This window comes from Monodelphis domestica, chromosome 5, assembly GCF_027887165.1.
Source record: "Monodelphis domestica isolate mMonDom1 chromosome 5, mMonDom1.pri, whole genome shotgun sequence".
Classification (NCBI taxonomy): domain Eukaryota; kingdom Metazoa; phylum Chordata; class Mammalia; order Didelphimorphia; family Didelphidae; genus Monodelphis; species Monodelphis domestica.
Genome location: NC_077231.1, coordinates 258,238,625 through 258,262,852, shown reverse-complemented (window position 1 = coordinate 258,262,852; position 24,228 = coordinate 258,238,625). Strand labels below are relative to the sequence as shown.

The 24,228-nt window shown below is 33.8% G+C and overlaps 1 protein-coding gene across 3 annotated transcripts in view; it reads right to left on the bottom strand.

The window, feature by feature from the left end:
* Positions 1-1,219: 1,219 nt before the first annotated feature.
* Positions 1,220-24,228, bottom strand: part of MASTL (microtubule associated serine/threonine kinase like) — a 34,130-nt gene continuing 11,121 nt past the window's right edge. The window contains exons 4-12 of one of the 3 annotated variants that reach the window (XM_001375979.5): positions 24,047-24,135; positions 21,751-21,857; positions 21,355-21,502; positions 18,447-18,619; positions 13,768-14,928; positions 9,846-9,987; positions 6,006-6,119; positions 5,814-5,915; positions 1,220-2,412 (exon numbers count right to left, since the gene is read on the bottom strand). In XM_001375979.5, the coding sequence (XP_001376016.3) occupies positions 2,255-2,412; positions 5,814-5,915; positions 6,006-6,119; positions 9,846-9,987; positions 13,768-14,928; positions 18,447-18,619; positions 21,355-21,502; positions 21,751-21,857; positions 24,047-24,135 (2,194 nt within the window). In that variant the 3' untranslated portion in view covers positions 1,220-2,254. Of the gene's footprint in view, positions 2,413-5,813; positions 5,916-6,005; positions 6,120-8,362; positions 8,519-9,845; positions 9,988-13,767; positions 14,929-18,446; positions 18,620-21,354; positions 21,503-21,750; positions 21,858-24,046; positions 24,136-24,228 lie in introns of those variants that run through there. The other 2 variants (XM_007504837.3, XR_008912418.1) reach the window with 2 other exon arrangements.

Genomic DNA, 24,228 nt, shown 5'->3' with positions numbered 1-24,228 from the left:
TAAAAGTGAGGGGACAGTGACATGGGGGCTTCTGAATGAATGCAGGAACAGAGCAGGCAGGTAAGGGGGAAAGCGGAAGGGACTGAAAGACTAGGCAACTCACGGTCAGGTTACTTAGAGGAATGATGAGATTTAAAACTATGATAGTCCACCCTTTCTAATAAACTATAAAATATATATCTGGGTAGGAATATTAATTTAATTCTTACACACACTATCCACTGAGCCACCTATATGTCCCTTGACTATGCTCTTATAGTCTGAACTGGGGTTCAGAGGATCAGAGAGCAAGCATTTATTAAGTACCTGATATGTATCAGGAGAAGATGGATAAAGAAATAGTTCCTGTCCTCAAGGATGATACATTCTATTGGGGAAATAAAACATGCACACATAAGTACAAACAAAAGAAACAAAGTAATTGGGGGAGGGAGGTGTTGGGGGTTCAGAAAAGCACTTGTTTGTGCTTGAGTTAAGCCTGGGAAGAACTGGAGAAAGGAGAGGATTCTAAAGGAAAGAGATGATGAAAGAGCACATTCCAGGTACAAAAACTAGATGAAATACAGACAAGGTAAGAACTGAGAGACCATAATGGGTATAAAAAGAAGTGTGTTAAAGGATGGTTTCTTTAGAACTGGGGGGAAAAACTAAAATTTGAGGGGAGAAGTTGGTAGTGGAGATACAGAGACTGAAGATGAATGAATGAAAAAAAGATTAGAGTAAGGCTCCAAAAAGAAGGCAAAAGAAGCACAAAGAACATAACTTTTAAGAAAGAATAAGGCGAGGGGCAGCTAGATAGCAGTGACTGTTCTAGAATTGGGAGGACCTAGGTTCAAATGGGGTCTCAGTCTCTTCCTAGCTGTGTGATTGATCCTAGGCAAGTCACTAAATTGCTTAGCCTTTTCGGCTCTTCTGTTTTAGAACTGATACTAAAATGGAAGGTAAGGGTTTAATGAGGAGAAAAGAACGGGAGATAAAGCTAAAAAGCTCTGAAGACTAAAGAAGGAAGAATCAAACAACAAATGTTTTAAAGCATTCAGTAAATACAAGTCACTGTGCTAGGAGCTAGAGATAAGGAAAGGAAAAGTTACCGCCCTGGTCCTCCAGCAGCATCTATCAAATTACAGTCATGTTCTAGTACATCTCTCACTACTAACACAACTGGTGCTTCAGAAGACTCTCTCCTATCAATATTTAAATGTAGAAACTACACCAAATGTTTTAGAATACAACATTTAATAATATTATATTAGCAGAGAATCTACATTTAGTCTTCAAATATGACATTTGCTTTTATCTTTTTACAGTGTACAAGGTTTCTGAACAAAAATAAGAGTTTTAAAACCTACATTTTACATTTTGATTAACATTGATTTTTAAGACAGGTACTTTCTCAGAGTGATACATAAACTAATTAGAATGTGTTAGAATTAATTTTATTAATCATTTTAAAGGTAGGCTATCAGTGTTGCTCAGGTGTATTTTCTCCAGACAATCTTAGCTAAGCAAATGTCAAAACACCGTTAAAATCAAATAAACAAACATAAAAAATGCAACAAACACAGTTCAGATTTTCAGTAACAATACTAAGCATAATGCCTAGCTCTATATTTGGTGCTAATACACAGTTTTGCTCATTTACAATTCCTCAAAGGTTACAGTGTGAAAGGAAGGGATTTGTCTTGTGTTAGGACATAAATTTTGACCATATACCTTAGACATATCCTCCAAGTATTGACTTTGAGAACAGAATTTTGTTATTAATCACATACAACTAAATAACATTTAAGTATATCAACAATATATTTTGCATTGCAAACAATTCTAGAAACTGGATGCACTAAGAGCAGCAGATAAAAGGGGAGGGAGGGAAATCAGGTTCACTCTCTCTCTAAAGTGATATTTCAGTTTTGCTAATACTTTAGCTTTTGTAAAGTGCAATAAAAAAGTGGAAAAAGGAAATTTGAAGATATGTACACTAATTTTTTAGATTAAGATGAACTATTGATTTTTATAACCTAAACAGACTAAGAAATGCATATTTAAAGACATATACAGTAATCTCTCAGATGAAAACAAAACTATTGATTTTACAAATTTGTATTATCTGTAGTCACTATAAAACAAAAGCAGATTGCTACAAATCAGCATGCAATTTCCCTTCAACTATTTACCTAATCTGGTATTAGAGTTAACATTAGCCTATTCTTAACAAAGTCAATCAAATAAGAAAGTTCCTCATCTTTTTATAGTGCTATAAACTAAATCCTGAAACAGTCAAATGCTGAGCATTATTTCTAGCTTCAAAATAGGAAGTGTCTGTTTCATCATCTGGTTGAGGTATGAAAGGCATCCTTTGATTCGGTAGATTCTCCCAGTCCACATCCCTGAAGAGAGGATGCTGTTTCAACTCTTGGGAAAAAAACAAACAAACCCAAGTAAATCATTATTGCCAAAATTCTGTTTCACTCAATATTTATTAAAATAATGTTAAAATATTAAGTGGAAATGTCTCACAACGGTACTTGTCCTTCTTGTGTCATACCTGTGTCATAGAAGTGCAAAATCATTCTCCTATAACTCATAACTTTCATCCTCTTCCTCAGCCATTACTCTTGCCAAATGGGAAGGTGAGATTGCAACCTGCCCTCCATGTAGTAGCTAATAATGGCTTATCTCTAAGACAACCACATCAATCCTTGTGCCAATTGATTCTTCTCCTGGTCTCCATTGTACAAGTCCAACCTTCTACAGGGTATTTAGGCCCTCAGGCCTATGAAAAGAACTTTGTAAATCTTAAAAGTGCAATGTAAATGCTACCCATTATAAACTACTACACCCAGGCACCCTCAGCAGCAACTAGAGAAGTGGCACTGGGAAAATTTGCTTCTCCACTCATCTAGTGGGTGAAAAACTTTCATTTTGACTGAATGAGTTGTACAGGCTTAACAGACATGGATGGTTTTCATGATATACTATGGGTCTTATGACACCATCTTTTCCCATAAATCCATCCCTCTTCCCAATTTCCCTATTTCTTCCTGTCACCCAGTTTTGCAGCCTCAATGCCATCTTGAGTTCTTTATTCTCTTTCACCCTACAAAGCCAATTATTTAGCAAATCTTATCACCTCCAAATCTATACTGATCACATTTACCTATTTCTTCTTTTCAATGGGTCAGGATCCTCATTCAAGCTCTCATCTATCACCTAAACTATTTTAAGAGCCTTCTAAGAATAGTCTCCCTGCTTCAAAAGGCTATCTCAGGGGCAACTGGGTGGCTCAGTGGATTGAGAGCCAGGCCCAGAGATGGGAGGTCCTGGGTTCAAATTTGGCCTTAGACACTTCCTAACTGGGTATCCCCTGGGCAAGTCACTGAACCCTCATTGCCTAGTTCTTACTGCTCTTCTGCCTTGGAACCAATACAAAGTATTGATTGTAAGGCAGAAAGTAAGGGTTAAAAAAAAAAGGCTATCTCATCTCCAATGTATGTATGCTCTATTCAGCCATTATGGTGAATTTCCTAAAGCACCCTGTGTTACTTCCCTATTCAAATTCCAGTGCTTTCCTTTTTGATTCAAGTATCAGATATTATTTCATCTTCATTTACTTTTTAATGTCTATTTTTACATGAACTTTATAGTGTAATTATTAGCATAGTATAGAGGAATATAACCATTGATTATATAAATATACATGTGTGGTACATATACAAAAAAATTTCCCAATACAGGTATATAATAAAAATTTTTATGTTCATTAACCTATATGCTTAAATTAAAAATTGTAGGGAATCTCATTATTAGGATTAGGCCCTAATCCTAAGGGCATAGAGAGGGCAAAAAACTGTGAATATATCAAAATATTCATGGAACCTTTGTAATGACAAAATTAACTGGAAATAACATAAATGTAATGATTGAGAGAACTGGCTAAATAGATTGTAATATTTGAATGTAATGGATTGTATTTTGTTATTAGAAATGACAAATATATGAAGAGAACAATACATTTAATAATGACTCCACTAAAAAGAAATAAATACAAAATGAAGAGAAAAATGTATCTAAGTAAAATCCAAAGGTAAAACAAAACTCAAAAGCAGAGGATGCTTATATTAGCAGACATATATAATTTACATATTTTAAAACAAATCATAAACTGTAGAGTTTGTGATTTTGCATGCAATTTAGGGGGTATTTAAATTAAATATTGGTGGTGGTTACTACATATATTATTTTAAAAAAATTTTAAAGGAAAAGCAATCTGTTCATAATACAGATTCACAATTTCATGAACAATTCTTTATATAAGGAAATTCTTGTTTTATTTGATATTGGTTGAATTCAGAATTTTAAAAAGAAAAAAGAAAAGCAACTAAAATAGATGATTTTTTCATTTCATACATATAATCGTTTTAGTACTCTAACTCCCAATACTTTGCATAGAGCATTTACCTACAAATTTTCTTAGATTTGATCAATGTATCAATTCCTGATTCTACTTTAGTCTGAAAGGTAATAGTTCAATTCTTCAAAAGATGATATGGAATAAGTAACAAGGCAGTAGTGACCAGTCAACTTTAGAAGACTAAAATTATAATGCATGGACTGACTGCAAAGTGTCTTCCACATTTTTCAGGTGTTTCACATATCTATTGAGTTCAAGCTGGTAAAATGTACTACAAAGTCAAAAAGCTTTTACAGCCTACAGAGCTGCTAAAGGCTCCTTTCATCCCTCTCTTAAAATTTTTTCAATTACTAAGCACATATTCTCTCCTACCCACCTACCATCCCTATTTCAAAAATAGAAAAACAACGCCCTTGTAACAAATGTATGATCATGAAAAATAAATTCCTACACTGGCCACATCTAAACATAAATGCATTGCATCTGGCCTCTTGGAAGTGAGTATGCATCACCAATGGTTCTCTGGGACCGTGTGATTGGTCTCTGCATTAATCAGAATTCTTATGTCTTTCAAAATGGTGTTTTTAACAACATTATTGCTATTGTATATATTGTTCTGATTTTGTTTGCTTTACTCTGTAATCCCTTTCATCTTTCCTTATTGATATAATAGTATTCCATTACCTTTATATATCATAATTTTTTCACGTTTCCCAACTGATATATATACCCCACCCTTTAGTTTATATGGTTTTTGCAACTACAAAATCAACCAAACAAAACAACTGCTAAAAATGTTTTTGTTGCAGAGAGATCTTTTTCATTTTTATTTGATCTCTTTATGGACATAAGCCTAGAAGTGGTATTATGATATAAGTGATAATATGATATGTAGTAACTTTAGGGGCATAAAATTCCAAATTGCCTTCCAGAAAGGCTTGAACAATTGGAAACACTTGCCAACAATGGATTAGGTAGGTCTGCCTTTTTACAGCCTCTCTGATATTGAATATTTTCCTTTTTTTTTTTTTGCCAATTTGATGAGCATGAAATTTCAGAATTGCTTTAAATTGCATTTCTCTTATTATAAGTGATTTAGAGCAATCCAAATTGTCTAACTATTTGCAATTATTCTTTTGAAATCTGTTTTTTCATAACCTTTGATCGCATGTTTTTGATTTGTTACTATGACATCATTAATCTATGTTAATTCCCTGTATTGGATACTGGACATTAGCAGAGATGAAATCAAAGTCTTTCAAAAATGAAATATGGAACTTAATCTGAGAAACACATTTCAAAAAGTCAGGAGCTGACAACATAAAAGAAAAAAATCTGAATTTAAAAACAAAGGAATCAATGAAACTTAAAAATCTTTTTTAAAAATCAAGCTAAATCTTACCTCTTAATCCAGCTCTTTTTGTACTATCTATTGTTAAAAGGACTTCTATTGCACTCTGGCAATTATCAGGCAATTTTTCTTCATCTCCAGGCCAAGGAATATCTACCAATATAAATCCACATTCAGATTTGTCAATTTGTTATTCAAATATATAAATATTAGTAAAACGGGTCTTAACAGAAAAAAGATTACCCCTTTTCAAAATATTCTGGAATACATGCTGTGGTGTTTCATCATTGAAGGGTGGAATTCCTGTTAGAAATTCAAATAAGCAAACTCCAAGTGCCCACCAATCTACTGCAGGACCTGAAATTTAAGAGTAAGTAGTTTAAATTGTAGTCATTCTCTAAGGTTCCAAGCATGGATTTTCTTCAACCTTTCTTCTGAATGGATATGGGTCAAGCCAGTCTTTTCAAGTAAAATAATTCTCCTTAATGTTTACTTTTCCCATCTTTTAAGCTGTTTGAGCCTATCTATATCACAGAATTAGTCAAAGAAAAGATATCTCTTGGTTGGCATTAATCTGGTCATTTATATTAACATTCTTTATACTCAATAGGTCATCTTTTATATGGAATTAAAGAGTGTGACTAAGTGATGTAGAATTAAAAAAATCACTAAGAAATAATAAGTCTAGAATTTAAAAAAATCATTAAGAAACAAGAATCACATCAGGATCTTCTTTTTCCCATTCTACCACTGGGCAACTTGTTATTTATTTTTTATGTTCTTTATGTACTCTTAGCACACAACCAAAACAAAGATGATATAACAAAAGTAAGTTTCTTCCTAAGATCCTTTCTCTATTTAAATAATCAAACAATGTGTCATTATTCCATATTTTGATTTACATAAGATAGCTAAAAATGAAGCAACTCCAAGTCATCTTTTATCTTGTTTTAATTTAATACAATTTTATTCTACAACAAATCCCTTTATTTGGGGCCAATTTATAAGAGCTCAAAATGTGAGTTTTTTTCAGGTATAGTTTCTACTTTTAATTACATACTATAATTCAAATTAGGCTAATATTCATTATGGCTTTAAATACTGAGAGGATCTATTTTATGTATAAGCTGATTTTTACATAGTATGTAAACTATGTGTACAGATATATGGAGGCTTCTAATGTACCTAAAAATTATTCAAAATTTCAAATAATGAAAGGAAAACATAGTTTTGGTCTATATTTGACAAAGTATACTAAATAAAACAAGGCTGAAACCTTATCTTTAGTGAGATCAAGTAAGAATTCTAATGTACTGCAGTGTTAAGATATGCAAAGATAAATTTAAGTTAGCTTTTCATTGGCAAGTGATTTTTAAAAATCTGTAGATTTAGTCAAGCAACTGTCCCAATTCCATTATAAAAGCAGGCAAAGCATTATGGAATGTGCTGGGGGTGGGAGGGGAATGCAATTTAGAATGCCTTTGTACATAAATATGTGACAATCTTTGGTTTCTATTGGCTTCAGAGAAGCACAATTCCCCTAAGTCTTATGAAAGTTAGTAAACCATGTAAAGAAACACTAAAAAATTATTTCTGAAGTTTTGGCACTCTAAAAATATTTTAGGCAACTGATGCTCCATTACATTGAAATAAGAATAAGAAGTCTAGAAAAAGCACATTTTTAGGTTTTTTTTAAAGACAGAAATTAAAGCCCTTTTCCCAGCTAAGCCCAAATGCACTCATACCAAAAATAAATACCTGGGTGTCTCCAAATATATGCCATATAAGAACATATACTTCAGTCAAAGTTTAATAAGATCACAAGTTTGGAAAAAAGGATATTATGATGAATGTTGCTAAATGAAATATATTTTGGATTCTATTTACAGATAAACAGAATAACCTATGCTTTATAAAACCTAGAGGCTAACATGAAAACCACTTCTAAAATATTAAATGATCAAATCAAATGTGGATTTTTGTACATTCCCATTTTTGAAGGGTAATGAAATCAAAGTGGAACTAGAATAATTTCCTAATTATTTGTTCTGGCATGTATGTCAGGTTTTCCCTTTATCACAAGGTGAGGGATTCAACTTAAGTTATTATGACATGCTCATATTTTTCACCAGAGATGAATCTTGTCAACATGGTCCTATCTAGATGCCTTACTACTCATGGAACAATAAGGTAATTGACCTATACATTTGAAAATCAAATTTGAAAAACAATATCCTTAATAATATGATCTAGTTATACTTTGACTGTTTGGTTTAGTCAGATATACTTTAAAGAAGCTCACTCACCAGAAGTCAAAAATCCTGCATGTAAGAGAATAGCAATTAGGTATAGCATTTACAAATCCTGAACAACACTATTTGAAGCATTAACAAGGATTCCATCCCTTATTCATTCTTTCTGCTATATTAGTGTAGTACCTAACACACTGTGGCACAGTAGATAGAGCACCGGCCTTGTAGTCAGGAAGACCTGAGGTCAAATTAAGCCACAGATACTTACTGCGACCCTGGGTAAGTCATTTAACCTCTGTTTGCCTCAGTTTCCTCATCTATAAAAAGGGAGATAATAAGAATACCTACCTCTCAGAGTTGTTGTGAGGATCAAATGAGATAATCATTATAAAGTGCTTAGTGCAATGCCTGGCACATAGTATTATATAAACGTTTGCTTTTATTATTTATCCTCCTCCTTCTCATCAAGTTTTTACTTACTGAAAAAAATCAGTAAATTGTTCCCTAAAATATAAATGTTGTTAATAAACTTTGTTATTTCAATAAACTGAATATAAACACATACATTACAAGTCATTTTCTAATATAAAAGGGAAGTGATAAACTAATACTCCAATGGTTACAGTTAAGATAACTAGACATACTACTAAAACAGGAGGTTCTAGCCAAGTTATTCCTTAAACTTGGAATTAAAAAAAAAATTACTTTTATACCATGGCATGGAGGGATAGGTTTTTGAAGTCAACTATGGAGTACCAACTAGGGCTGAATCAGAGACTTGGCCTGGATTCCCAACCCTATGCCTGCACTGAAAGGAAAAGGAAAGGGAATTTATTTAGTACTTTCTTTGTGCCAGGCACTGGGCTAAAGATATTATCTTGCTTTATTCTCACAAAAACCATGGGAGGTAGGTGCTATTATCATCCTCATTTTACAGCTAAGGAAACTGAGACAGAAAGTGGTATTGTTTCTAGCTGGAAGGTTTCAAAGATAGGAAGTATACAAACAGAAAGGCCCAGGGGTCAAGTATAAAAACCAATGGGGACAGGTAGGTAACACAGGGGATAAAACAGTAGGCCTATTGTTAGGAGAGCCTGAGTTAAAATCTGACCTCAGACATTTCTTAGCTATAGGACCTAAGCAAGTCATCTAACCTCAACTACCTAGCCTTTAACCACTCTTTTGCCTTGGAAATTATACTTAGTGTCAATTCTAAGACAGAAGGTAAGGGTTAAAAAAAAAAGTATAAAAACCACCAGGACAATGGGCTTGGTTCTAGTGCTAGCTCTGAGATCTTAGGCAAAATAGTATTTGTTGTAGGCAGGCCTGTTTCCTTGTAGATAAAATGGGGAGTTATTCTCGATCACTTCTCCAAAATTCTTTCAAGCTCCAATAACCAATTAGCCTAGGCTTTCTAAGAATTTTTAACCTAAAATTATAGGATCATAAAGCTAAAGCTGCAAGTGAAACTGGATTTATCTTGTCCATTTTTGAAGTAGAACAGGCCAAGAGAGGAGTGTGTGACCTTTAGAAAACTGACATTTTAAGAAATGGCAAACAATTAGTGTTTTGTAAAGTGAAAGACAAATACTTTTCCCATGCTACCCTGTCTTCAATGTATAATACTATAGCATGACATAGTACGAAAAAAGGAAAAAAATGGCTACTTTGTTCTGTGCTACAGTAAGTCATTTACGTGCAAAAAGTATTGTGTTAAGTTGATCTTTTTTTAATTTGGGACTTAAACCCCAAAGCAGAATGAAAAAAATGTATCTTAAAGTACACGTAAGTAATAACAAAAACTTAAATAAACCGAGCTTTTGTCTCTTACCATGAGAACTGCTCAACAACAACTCAGGTGCCAAGTAATCAGGGGTTCCAAGAATACGTCCACCATCCACTGGGCCTGCACCTCTTCTCACACTCTTTGGGGTTCGGTATGGAGTCCCTGACTTTATTTGAAGTGGAGTCTGCTAAAACAGTTTAAGAATCATAATAAAAATCTTCTTTAATATTTAAATATAATAGTACTTTGCTACCACAAAGGGTTGCTAAGTGACAGCCCATTAGACATATAACATGTACTTGATAAATGCTTGATTATGTGAAATTATAATTGTTAAAGTACATTTTCTCCCTCCTGAAAATGGAATTATAAGAATAAGTATTGAGTATTACAGGAATTCTTCAGAATGATGCAATCAACAGCATGGTCTGACAGAGAAGATCCTGGATCCTTAAAATAACTTGGCTCCAAGAACCAGCTCTGTCATTTAAGTGACCTTCAGAAACTTGCTTATTAATTCCCAGGTTCCTCAACTGTAAAACAGCACTTGCTGACAAACTTTAAAATGTGTTGTAAACTTCCAAAGAGATACTGTACATGAAAGTACTTTGTAAACTGCAAAATACTACTCACATTTAAGTAATGACATTTAAGGTGGCATGGTCCTGTTGAATAGTCTAGCCTATAAACCCTGATTTAGATTTCTAAGAAGCAGGTAGAACATGCTCAGGAATTAACTTGCCAACAATAAGAACTGATTAAAAAAACTAAGACCTGTTAAAAATGGGAATAAATAAGTTATTAGGGCAATAGAATAAATAGAAAGAAAAAGGTATAACCTCTTAGACTTTATATATATATATGATGCTTTACAACTTCCCAGTGTCTTCTCAATAATTTCATATGAATTATTCAATTTGCTCTTCATAACACAATAATCCTTATAAAACAGTCAAGTCAATTCTTATTATTAGCCCTATTTAAGAAATGAGGAAACTGAAACTTAGGAGGAAAGGGACTTCATTAAGCTCACTGTGTAATTAAGCTACCTGATGCTGCCTTTCAGAGGAGGGAAAAAATATGAGTGTTCAAATAAAAGGATTATCAAGAAATGAGTATTTCTAAAATAATTCATAATTATGAATTAATTTTTTGTAATGGAAAGAGAATGTTTGGGAAAGAATCAAAATATCTAGTATGGAAAGTACTGCACGGCATACTTGAAATAAACAATACAGCAGGGAGTCAGAACACTCGATCAGAACATTTAACAGAAATCACGTTTATCTCAATAGATACAGAAAAAGTCTTCAACAAAATACAACACCCATTCCTAGACTAGAAAGCATAGCAATAAATTGGCCATTCCCTGCAGTGGAGATAAGTTAGAAGCCTTCCCAAAAAGGTCAGGGGTGAAGCAAGGAAGTCCATTACAACCACTATTGCTTAATATTGTATTAGAAATGCTAGCTTTAGCAATTAGAAAAGAAAAAGAAATTAAAGGAATTAAAGGAGGCAATGAGGAAAACTATCACTCTTTGCTGATGATATATTGGTATACTTAGAGAATCCTGAAAAATCAACTAAAAAACTAGTTGAAATAATTAATAACTTTAGCAAAGTTGCAGGATACAAAACAAACCCACATAAATCATCAACATTTCTATATATTATCAACTAAGTTCAGCATCAAGAGATAGAAAGAGAAATTCCCTTTAAAATAATACTAAAAATACTTGGGAATCTACTTGCCAAGACAAAGGTATTATACAAACGCAATTACAAAACACTTTTCATACAAATAAAGTCTGATTTAAACAAATGGAACAATATTAATTGATCATAGATAGGCTCAGCTAATATGATAAAAATGGCAATTGTACCTAAATTAATTTAGTTATTCAGTGCCATACCAAACTACCAAATATTTATTTTCTAGAACTAGAAAAAAGAATAACAAAATACATACAGAAGAACAAAAGGTCAAGAATATCAAGATAACTAATGAAAAAAATGTGAAGGAAGGTGGCCTAACCGCACCAGATCTCCAAGTGTATTCTAAAGCAGTAATCATCAAAACAGTCTGGTACTGGCTAAAAATAGAATGGTAGATCAATGGAATAAATTGGATGTACTGTGTACAGGAGTAAATGACCTTAGCAACCTAGTGTTTGATAAACCCAAAGATCCCAGCTTTTGGGATAAGAATTCATTATTTGACAAAGTCTGCTGGGAAAAACTAGAAAACAGAATGACAGAAACTAGGTATAGACCATTAACTCACACCCCATACCAAGATAAGGTCAAAATGGGTATATGATTTAGATATAAAGAGTGATATCATAAGCAAATTAGGGGAACATAAAATAGTTTACCTGACAGATCTAAGGAGATGGGAAGAATGTATGACAAAACAAGAAATAGAGAGCATTATAAGACTTAAAATGATTTTGATTATATTAAATTAAAAAGCTTTTGTACAAATAAAATCAATGTAACCAAGATTAGAAGGAAAATAATAAACTGGGGGGATTATTAAAAATTTCTCTGATAAAGATCTCGTTTCTCAAATTTGTAGAGAACTAAGTCAAATTCATAAACATACAAGTCATTTCCCAGTTGACAAAGTGTCAAAGTATATAAACAAGCAATTTTTAGATGAAGAAATCAAAGTTATCAATAATCATATGAAAAATGTTACAAATCACTCAATTAGAGAAATGCAAATTAATATAATTCTATCAATTTGGCCAATGTAAAAGTGAAGAAAAATGATAAAGCTGGAGGGGATGTGGCAAAATTGGGACAATAATGCATTGTTGGTGGAGTTGTGAACTGATTCAACCATTCTGGAGAGTAAATTACTATTTATGGAACTATGCCCAAAGGGCTATAAAATGGTGCATACCTTTTGATCCTATAATACCACTACTGGGTCTGTATACCAAAGAGATCATAAAAAGATCTTCTTGTTACCATAGTCTACTTGATAGTCTCTTTCTACAGATAACAGAAGGCATTGATTGTCAGATATCAAATCTGTATCTTGATTTGAAAAGACCTATTTGTAAAAAAATATTTATAGTGGCTATTTTTGTGGTGGCAAAGAATTGGGAATTGAGGGGATGTCTATCAATGGGGGAACGGCTGAATAGATTATGGTATATGTTGGTGATGAAATGCTATTGTGCTATAAGAAATGATGAGCAGGATGATTTCATAAAAAGTTGGAAAGATGTACATGAACCAATGCAGAGTGAAATAAGCAGAACTGGGAGGACATCATACACAGTAACAGCAATATTTTATGATGATCAACTGTGAAAGACTTACTCTCAGAAATGCAATTATCTGGTACAATTCTAAAGAATTTATGACAAAGAATGCAATCTACCTCCAGGGAAAGGACTGTTGGAGTCATATGCAGATCAAAACATACTTTCACATTAGTTTATTTACAGCTTTATTTTAGAGTTTTAGTTTTATATGAATATGCTCTTACAACAATTACCAACATGGAAGTATGTTTTGCATGATGATATATGTATAATCTAGATCAAATTGCTTACCATCTCTGAGTGGGGCAGGGTGGGGTGGGGAGGAAGGTGATGAAAAGAAAGGAGGGAGACAATCTGGATCTTATAATGTCAGGAAATATGCATGGAAAATTAGCACATGTAATTGGGAAAAATATCTTTGAATTTAACAACTAAAGAAAAAAATTTAGTACTAGTTGCAGTATAGATCCACCTTGAAAACTTAACTGAGGATCTCTATATTTCAGTTTCTTCAACCACAAAATGAGAATACTACTTATTTCTCAGAGTTCTAGGGTCTAAGTGAAAGAATATGGAAAAAAAAATAGAAGTTATACGAATATTAGGTAGTATTATTGTTATATGTTTTGTGGGTTAAATTTTTTTATAATAAAAAAAGTAAAATTCAATTTAAAAAATTATATGCATACCTGATATGCCAAAGATGCTTTATCTTTTTGAGCAGGGGTACATGACATGGGATAAGAACCAGTATAAGCATAGGAGATGTCCATTCTTTCCAAAGAAGCAATACTCATTTTTGAAGGTTCAGATGCATTGGATGTATTTATTTGACTGTTGTAACTTCGAAAAGCAACAGCATTTTTCTTAAATAGATTTAAAGCTTTTACTACTTCTGATGAAGAAGGGGCCAGCACGTCATTAAGTTTAGCATCCTGGATATCCTCTCTGGGCAAGTTATTTTCCTGACAGCCTGGTGATATAGCCAGTAGATCTTCAATTTTTGATTCTTCAAAAGAAAATTCTTTAATACTTTTATCTTGATCCAAGGAATGGTTTGCTAAAGGGCTTTCGACAATAGACATCCCAGGGAAAGAAGTATCAGATTCCATACATATACTTTTCTGAGTTCTATCATCATCAGAATATAGAAAACTACAACTCAAAGAATCCCTCTTACTGTTTTTTTCACAGTCTTCATCTAGTTCACACATAAGATTTTTCTGTATCATTTCATTAACTGAACTTTCTGGTGTCTGTTGCTCACATACTGAACTGGTGACAATATTATCCTTGTTATCATAGTCTACTTGATGGCCTCTGTCTACAGAAAGCATAAGGCAGTGATTGTCAGATGTCAAATCTGTATCTTGATTTGAATAAAAATCGATGGTATAACTTCTTCTATACTCTGAACTGTTTTTTTTGTTCTGGATAATCTCCTCACAAGGACTAGAGTCAACTAATTTAAAGCTCCTCTTTAAGCCTTTTTTGTCTTCATGATCTTTACCAGAATCCACTAAAAAATGATGTGGCTGCTGGAAACCAGGCTCCACAGTTTCAGCACTCATACAACTTTTATTTATTGAATGTCCTTTTGCTTCCCAAACTTGATTTTCAGAAAGGCATTTTCTAACCAGATTTTTGGCTTCTGAAGTAATTGATGAGGCAGTTCCAACATCAGCAGATATGAAACCATTACTAATACCAATTGGAGAAATGGCTGACTCAAGATCCTTTTTCTTTAAACTTTTGGTTTCTTTAGCATTCACAAGTTTGGTACTTAAAGGCTTTTCCACTGCATTATTACTCATTTCCATAGCTATAGAACCAAGGGCATTATCACTTTCCTAAAGAAAAAAAGAATGACACTTTTATTTAATAATTTCACCTCAACCCATTACAAATTACTTCACATCAAACACATTCAAATAAACTTTCCATAAAAATTGCTAATCATTTACATGCATTAGCATTATGTTACACTTTACAGAAGATTCAAAGTCATAAAGGTCTTGATTCCTTTCTTTTTGGAACTTACAATTCAGCAGGTAACAGAACACATATATATATACAAACATACAAATCATATGAGAACTACACTAGAAAATTTTAAAAGTCAGCATGAGAGTTCAGTGTGCTTTGTGTGATTAAAGAAAGATACTTCCCAAGTAGAAGGATCAGGAAAGACTTCTTGAAAACTGGTGTTTTAGCTGAACCTTGGAAGGTGGTAGGATTTCAAAATACAAAAGGGGATTAGGAGTTAGTGGGGGAACTGGTGTGTCAGATAGGAAATGCAAAAATGAGTCAAAGTACAGAAAACAAATGCTTCATGCATCTGACAGCAGGGAGTACATTTTGGATAAAGGGAGGATATGTGGCAGGGTGTAGTATAGATAAAGAAAGGAAAAGATAGAGAGACACAAAAGTTGCAGAAGGCTAAAACATATGGCAAATAATAGGAAACCACTGAAGGATTTAAAACAGAAAATCTAGACAAAAGAAAAATTAACTTGGTGGTGTGAAAGAAATTAAAGAGGAGAGAGGCTAGAGGCAGGTTGAAGCACCTACTAAGACAGCTAATGACTTCAAGAGTAGTTGAGCACTGAAAGTGAAGAAAAAATACCAAGAAAATAATTTTAGTGAGAAACTTTGAAAATAATATTTCAAAGGATGTTGATAAGGTTTGGGCCTACTGTGCTACCCTTAGAAAGAATTCCTGGGGGAACACATTCCCTCTACCCGGAACTGGTAATACATTCTCTGCACCTTATAATCCTAGGGCCACTGAGTATCAAGGATAGGACTGGAACCCAGTCCTCTATCCATTATTTCAGGATGCTCTTGTATAATAAATACCATCAACTTTCAGGTATATAGAGAGAGCTATCTCAACAGTTACTTATATGTTTGTCTCATATGTTTACTGGTTTCATCTGTACTGGAATTGCAATTTTATCAATGTAGGGAATTCTTGGTGAGGAAACTAATCATCACATACATGTGCCAGTTGCATTTCTTCAGAGAGTTATCTGGTCATTAAAAGGTCATTCAGTTTGCTCAAGTACACAGCTAATATGAGGAGACAGATACCTGAACCCAGTTCTTCCTGATTCAAGTCAAGTTGGTGGCTGGAGGTGATAATGATTTCCTCTCATGAAGTAAAGATCATTATAAATTTTAATTTCACTTTGGTAAAATTCAGTTTAATACCTAAACATGCAAATTAATGTAAAACAAAGTTGAGAAAATAATCTTGCTAAATAATTGCATTAAATTAGTGGTTAAAAGCTCTTTAGGTCAGAAAAAGTGACTACTGTGCTAAGTACAGTGTGTAGAATTAGCTTCCTCTTAATAAGCTTTCTTTATTGAGGGTAGAGATTCTCAATTCTTCTAGCTTCTCATGGTTTGTTGGTTTGCTTTTCTCTCTCCTGTTATGATGGAGGAAATTTTCATTACTAGCTACAGTTCTTGTACCTCTGGTAATAACACAAAATCCCATCTTATTTAACTTTTAAATGCAGACCTTAAGAATTACATACCAGGTTGTGCTCTTTGTAAAGGCAAAAAACTAGAAAATGAGCGGCTGCTCTTAGATTGCGGAATGGCTGAACAAATTGTGGTATCTGTTGGTGATGGAATATTATTGTGCTAAAAGGAATAATAAAGTGGAAGAATTCCATGTGAATTGGAAAGACCTCCAGGAATTGAGGCAGAGTGAAAGGAACAGAACCAGTAGAACCATGTACACAGAGACAGAGATACTGGGGCACAATCGAATGTAATGGACTTCTCTACTAGTAGCAATTGTGAACTTTAAATTACTCCACCCTACTTAAACCTTTTTTGTATTAAGCTCTAAAAATAGACTTAGCTTAAAGTTCTAGCTTCACTATAAGGTAAGAGCTAAGTACCTTCATTGTTCAATCAAGAGATTACAACTTTATCTTCCCATAAAGTAAGGTTTAAGTAGGGTGGAGTAATTTAAAGTTCACAATATGCAATGATCCAGGACAATCCTGAGGGACTTATGAGAAAGAACACTATCCACCTCCAGAGAAAGAACTGTGGGAGTAGAAACACAGAAGAAAAACATTTGCTTGATCACATGGATCGATGGGGATATGTTCGGGGATGGAGACTAAATGATCACCCTAGTGCAAATACTAATAATATGGAAATAGGTCTTGATCAATGACACATGTAGAACCCAATGGAATTGCTCATGGGCTATGGGAGGGAGGTGAGAGGAGGAGAGAGAAAGAAGATGAATCAGGTAACCATGGAAAAATATTCTGAATTAATCAAATAAATTTTTTTTAAAAGAATCACATGCTAAATTATATCTAATTGTACTTATACAATAATCTGCATTAATAGACACAAATGTTGGAAGAAAGGAAATAAGAGTCTAATAAACATCTATGGGTCTCCTGTGATTTCTAAGAAACACATGAACTAAGCTTAATATTGCTCTTTTTAATCACTAATATTTATAAATACCATGAATTTTTTTAAGGTGGAGAGTGTAGCTATCATAATCAAACCAACTTAATCATTCTAAAATATCACATGGAAAATGTCGAGACCTTAGCCTAGAGGTGAAACAATAACAATTTAAAAAATTTAAGGGCTATAAAATCGATCATATTCAATCAAAATTAAGCTAGGCTACTCTCAGCAATGCAATGATCCAGTCTAATTCTGAGGGACTTTATGGCAAAGAATGCCATCCACCTCCAGAGAAATAACTGTTGGAGTTGGAATGCAGATCAAAGCATGTAATTTTTCACTTTAGTTTCTCTGGATTTTTCTTTGGGAATTTTGTTTTCATGAGTATTCTCTTACAAAAACTAACAATATGGAAATATGATCTAGGTCAGATTGCTTACCAGCTCTGGGACAGGGGAGGGAAGGAATAGAGACAATTTGAATTATATAACATTAGGAAACATATGTGGAAAATTGTTATTACATGCAATTGGCAAAATAAAAAAATCAAGCTAAATTGCTTGCCTTCTCCAAGGGGGGTTGGGGGGAAGAGAAGGGAGGAAGACAATTTAGATCTTATAATTTTGGAAAATGTATGTTGAAAATTATTATTACATATAATTGGAAAATATCTTTAAATAAAAAAAAATTAAGCTAGGAAAAATGATTTCAGAAAATATTTTATTAGACAATCTATAAAAGGATTTCACCCAACACTCAAGACCAGAGAATCATTAGCAGAATAGAGAATAGTCTGACTAGTCAGAGAATAGAGAATATTCATCTTGCAGATTAAATATGAAGAACTATGCAGTATGCCACTATAATTTACATAATATATAATATTATTGGAGAAAGGTAAAAGTGCTACTTTAACCTGGTTGTCCTTCTCCCATCTGGGACTACTACAGCACTCAGATTCCAAACTGGACACAAAAGTGTGAGACTGGCTACTGGTACTAGAAGTACCTATGGTGTTTCTGGATTGTAGTAGATTGGGAGTTAGATACTTCACCGGCATCCCAGGGTTTAAAACAGCATTATCAAGACCTTGAAATGAAGAAATATTGAAAGTTCACGTTCTTCAATAAGAAATTTAAAATTTATGCTTGTATTTCTTTTGTTTTAATCTAACTAGACTTCTCCCTTTGCCCAACAATCCACAAAATAAAACCATCTATGCTAGATAATTATTTCCTATATAACATTAACATTTAATTCAAAACAATACTAGCCTTTTCTGACCAACATACATATTGGTCACTACACACACAATTTATAAATATATTCCCAAAGACTGGTAAAATATTCTTTAGAAGCTGAAAAAGAATAACGAAAATCCAAAGTTAAATCAAGATCTGTTAATAGGGACAAATACATCATTTAGAGCAAATCAGGACTAATCAACCAGTTTTTGTCCTAAACCTCTCCTCCCCTTCCCAATCTGGGGTCACAAAGTTGGCTTATGCCCACGTTCAGAACTTAAAGCAATAGGTGCGAGTTGGGTGATGTGTATTCCTCTGTGCAATTTTACTTCTGGCTCCCCTCTCACCCGAATGAAATAGACCTTCTCTGTCTACCTTTCAAATTGTTTTCTGTAGGAAAGTTATTTCACTCCACCCTTTTATTGGTTTTATGACTCCACTGTTTTAAGACTGGTTTGAGGGGATTCTCAGAGGGGTTCTGGCTTTCCATCCTGCTACTTCACTATCTTGGCTCTGCCATTCTTCAGATTTTTTAAGACACTCCTCTACTTTAATTTTCTGACCTACCCATCTGACCACTCTCTCAATTTCCTTCAATGGATCTTCCATCAGGTCATGTCCACTAAAGGTGGATTCTGTCCCCCACAAATTGTTTATTGGTCTTCTTTTTTCCCTCTAAACTATTTAACTTGATGATCTCATCAGTTTCCATGGGGATTCAATTAACTTCTCTAAGCAGATAATTCTCAGATCTATTTATCTAGTCCTAACCTCTCTCCTGAGACCCAGTCTCACATCACCTATCTACTGGACTTCTCAAACTAGAAGTCTCATATATCTTAAACTCAACTCATCCAAAATGAACTCATTATCTTTACTCCAAAACTCCTCCCACTTCTTAATTTTCCTATTATTGTCAAAGGCACTTCATTCTCCTAGGCATTCAGGCTTTCAACCTAGGTAAGCATCATCCTAGAGGCTTTACTCTCGCTATCTCTCCATACTGAATTTGCTGCCAAATCTGTTGATTCTATCATCAAAAAAATCTCACCTTCCTTTTTTTTGGCCAATGTTAAAAGCTCAAGTTCAATGTATTATCCTGTCTTGTTGATTTCTATGTCACTGCTTTTGGAAAAATATTTATTTTAAATATTCATTTTAAAGAAGTTTGAGGTCCAAATTCTCTCCATCCCTCACCCTCCACTAATTGAGAACAAGCAATATGATATCAATTATTCATGTGAAATCACACAAAACACATTCCATATTAGTTGTGTTGCAAAAAAAAAGCAAGAAAAATAAAGAAAATTTAAAAAGTCTCTTTTACTCTGTACTCAGATTATGTATGTCTAAATCATATACCAACTCTGACCTTACTTTGGTATATGTATAGTGAAATGATACTCTACAATTAGTTTCTGCTAAACTGCTTTCCAATTATTCCAGCAATTTTTTTCAACTAATGGAGTATAGCATTTTTCTTCATGAATTCTCTGAAATTCTATTGGATTGGTGTCTTGATCACAGTAGCTAAATCTTTCATAAATAATCCTTATTAAAATATTGCTGTTTCTATGTACAATGTTCTCCTGGTTCTGTTCACTTCACTTTGTGTCAACTTGTATTATGTCTTCCCTTTTTTCCTTAAATCATTGCCCTCATTTCTTCCAGCACAATAGTACTCTATCACAAAATCACTTGTTCAGTCATTCCCTCAATTTCCAATTCTTTGCCACTACAAAAAAAGAACTCCTATAAATATTTTTGTACATCATATGACCTTTTCCCTTTCATTTGACCTCTTTAGGATACAGACCTAGTAGTGGTAGTGCTGGGTCAAAGGGTAAACACAGCTTTATAGCTCTCTGGGTATAGATCCAAATGGTTCTCCAGAATGAATGGACCCATGAACAAATTCCACTAAGTGTATTAGTATATCTATTTTTCCATATCCCCTCAAGCATTTATAATTTTCTTTTTTCTAACATGTTAGCCATGTATATGAGTTATTTTAATTTGCATTTCTCTATTCAGTAGTGATTTAGAGCATTTATCAATTGGAATGGCACTTATTTTTATAAATTTGGTTTAGTCGTCTATCTATTTGAGAAATAAGGCCTTTATCAGAGAAACTTGCTGTAATTTTATCTCTCATTACATTATAAACTTATCCCTTATCCATTGATCACATGCATTTTTCCAAGTTCTCCTAATTTTCTTATATTATCCTGTATGTCTAAGTCATACACCCACTCTGACCTTACTTTGGTTTATGTGCAGGGAGATGATACTCTATGATTAGTTTCTGCTAAGCTGTTTTCTAATTAGTACAGCAATCTTTTTCAACTAATTGAGTTTTTGCCCCTAAATCCTAGATCTTTGGATTTATCAAACACTTGATTATTATGGTCATTTACTATGAATATTGTGTACCTAATTTGTTCCAGTGATCAATCACTCTATTTCTTGGCCAGTAAAACATTATTTTTGACTTAAACCTTCCGTTCAGTGAATGTTTAATGAAAATCTTATGTGCAATACACTATAAATTATTTTATTGACATATTTCTATATACTCACATGATTGAAGGTTATTTGAACATGGAGCATTATCATTTTGATCTATAGACATAGCACAAGAAGAGCCCTTAGAAAGCTGTGAAACTTCAGGTACAGGGCTTGAAATAGCTTCAGTTGTTTCTTGCATTTTCTCACCATTTGGTGTGTACTATAATAAAACAAAACAAAACAAAAAATATACACAAAAACAATCACTTCTGAAAATCTAACAAGCAGAACAATTATAGTTATGTATAAAAAAACATTTGGCTAGAATTCTCTGGTATATTTTAAATTTTAATTGTCTTAATTTTGATCAAGTGTTTTTTAAAGTATGGTATATAAACTCTTGAAAAATGTTTAAATGTGAGTTCGGAAGAGGGTGGGTTTTGCAAATCTTTTTAGTCAAACACTTACAAATCCTAGAGAGCTGATGAGAGATAAAACTTGTCCCGGAGTTCTTGAATAGTCTTGTCTAGGCTTAGGCATTGATGGTGTTGTAAGAATATCCAGCATATTAATCTCTAAACAAATAGAGGAAATATTGCTACATTAATTCATTTTAAATGTTCATCTGTCACTAAGTTAATAGTCACTTCCTTGAAAAAGCCCAACAAGCCCTCTAAACAATCTAGTTTGTGGAATAGCAATGTACCAGGAGAGGTCAGTATGTCACAATTAAGGAATAAACAGGAATATAATATTAGCCAACTAAATCAATTCACTGTGAAGTTAATATAACCAAACTTTTCTTCTAAAAGAACAACTAATCTAAGCTGAAATTCTTACCTGGTTATCTGTGAGTACCAGAGTGCTCAACAACTAGGGGTTTAATGTCAGCATAAATGACTTGGATGCCATAGCCCAAAAGCTGACCCTTTTTCTAGAGAATCCAGTACTCTGCTGGACCTGAGTGCTAGGAAGGGTCTCCAAGGCTTCCAGGGGTCAATTCCTCTTGACCTTGCCTGACTTCTCCTTTGATATTCACTCAAGTGGATGTTAGGACTCTGACCACTTTGCCTCAGTCCTGACATCAGAAGAAACATAAACCAAGAGCGTTTAAAACTGGATCCTACAAAGTCCCACCCATTTACCTTACCTGGTTTGGATCAAATATTTCATTTCTAAACTACCTCACTTGGGAGCTGAGCCTGGACAAGCCAAAGATTGTGAACTTTTAAATAATTCTGTGTTTATTTGCCCCTACTCAGACTCGTCACTGCCTAATAGAGAGGGGAGAATGGAGCTTGTAGACTTGAATCATGGTAATATGATGTATTTCCATTTCACTGACTAGAGACGTGCCATTTATTTGTCCATTCCTACTTCTATCCATGCTTACTTCTCCAGGATATTGTGAAGCTACTGATGCCCTTTCAGTAGAAAGACCCTTGAACAGCCCAGTGTTATTAGAAGCAGACTTCTGCACCTAGGATGAAGAGTTTACCTATATCATTGATGAAAAGAATAGGTCTAATAGCTACCTGTGTTAATATTTCACTAGCTATTCTCAGTACTTTCCTAACCTCTGTTTCATCCAAGTCCCTTCCTTTAGCTTCTTCCATAGGAAGAAAAAGAATTATATCAATGGCCTGCAAATATATGAGAGATCAATGCGATGAGTGGGTGTGGGAACTGGCTGCTATTACTCATGCCCATTCCCTCTGATGTGATGTGTAGATCATGTCAATTCTTATTCATGAACTGCATGCACAGATACCATCTCCTGTCTTATGGAGACCACTGCTCAGAGCTGATTTGGAAGACATAGTACAAGGCAAAGAGCATTAACTAAATCCAAAAGATTGGAGATCAAATTACATGTGGGATCTTGGGAAGCTCATCTAAACTCCATGGACTTCAGTGCCTGCCTCTGTAAATTGAGTAGTTTGGAATAGATGAACTCTCAGTCCCTTCCATATATAATACTATGATTTCATGTGCTAGTTAATTGTAAATGTTTCTTGATGCTTGGCTAAAGGCCAAAGACCAGCTCTGATTTTAAATATCATTAAAATCAGCAGGAAACCAAGTATCCTAAGACTACAGTGATTGTGCAGGAATTCCAAAATTTTGAGTCAAAAGCAATGACATCCAATCCCTTCTCCAATCATGGATTCCACCTCCATATCTCCAATGAATCATTGAATATCTTCTTAAAAACTCTAAATTCAAAGGAACTCATTACTTCTGAAGTAACCCATTCCAATTTTGAACATCACTAACCATGAGGAAGTTTATTCTCTACCTTAATTGAAACCAATCTCCTTGTAATATCCACACAATGCTTACAGTTCATTTTTGCAACTGGCTCCATGTGGCTGGGAAGCTGGATCACCTCTACCTGCTGAGAGGCCCTTTGCTAAGGACTAAGGTTATGCTGACCCAATGAGATCCAAAGATTGATACAAGGGGTTTTCTCACAATTACACATGTCAAGCAACCCATATGTCTTATCTGAAAGTTGACCCCATATTGGCCAATCAGGTGACTTCTTCTATATTATTTATCAGCAAAGACCTAAAATTACGAGATAAGCAGTTTCCTCATGACTCATCTTTAATGGAAGATATAAGATCTTTCCACTATACCTTGGAGTAATAATCATGAGGTTCTTTACAAGTGTAAACTAACCAAGAAAAAAAGTCAAAACAATAAAATATAATTGAAAATGTCTATGTGTTTCTTCTTAGTTTACCAAATATTTTCTTACCTCTCTTCAAAGCAACCTTGGACAAGCCAAAATCTGTCAGTTTAATATGACCCTCATTAGAAATAAGCATATTATCTGGCTTCAAATCCCTGTGAGTAAAAAAAAAAAATTTTACACAAATCTAGTTAGTTAGAAAAGTTAGAAAGAACATACAAATCTCTCAAAAGAAAATGGAAAGTAAT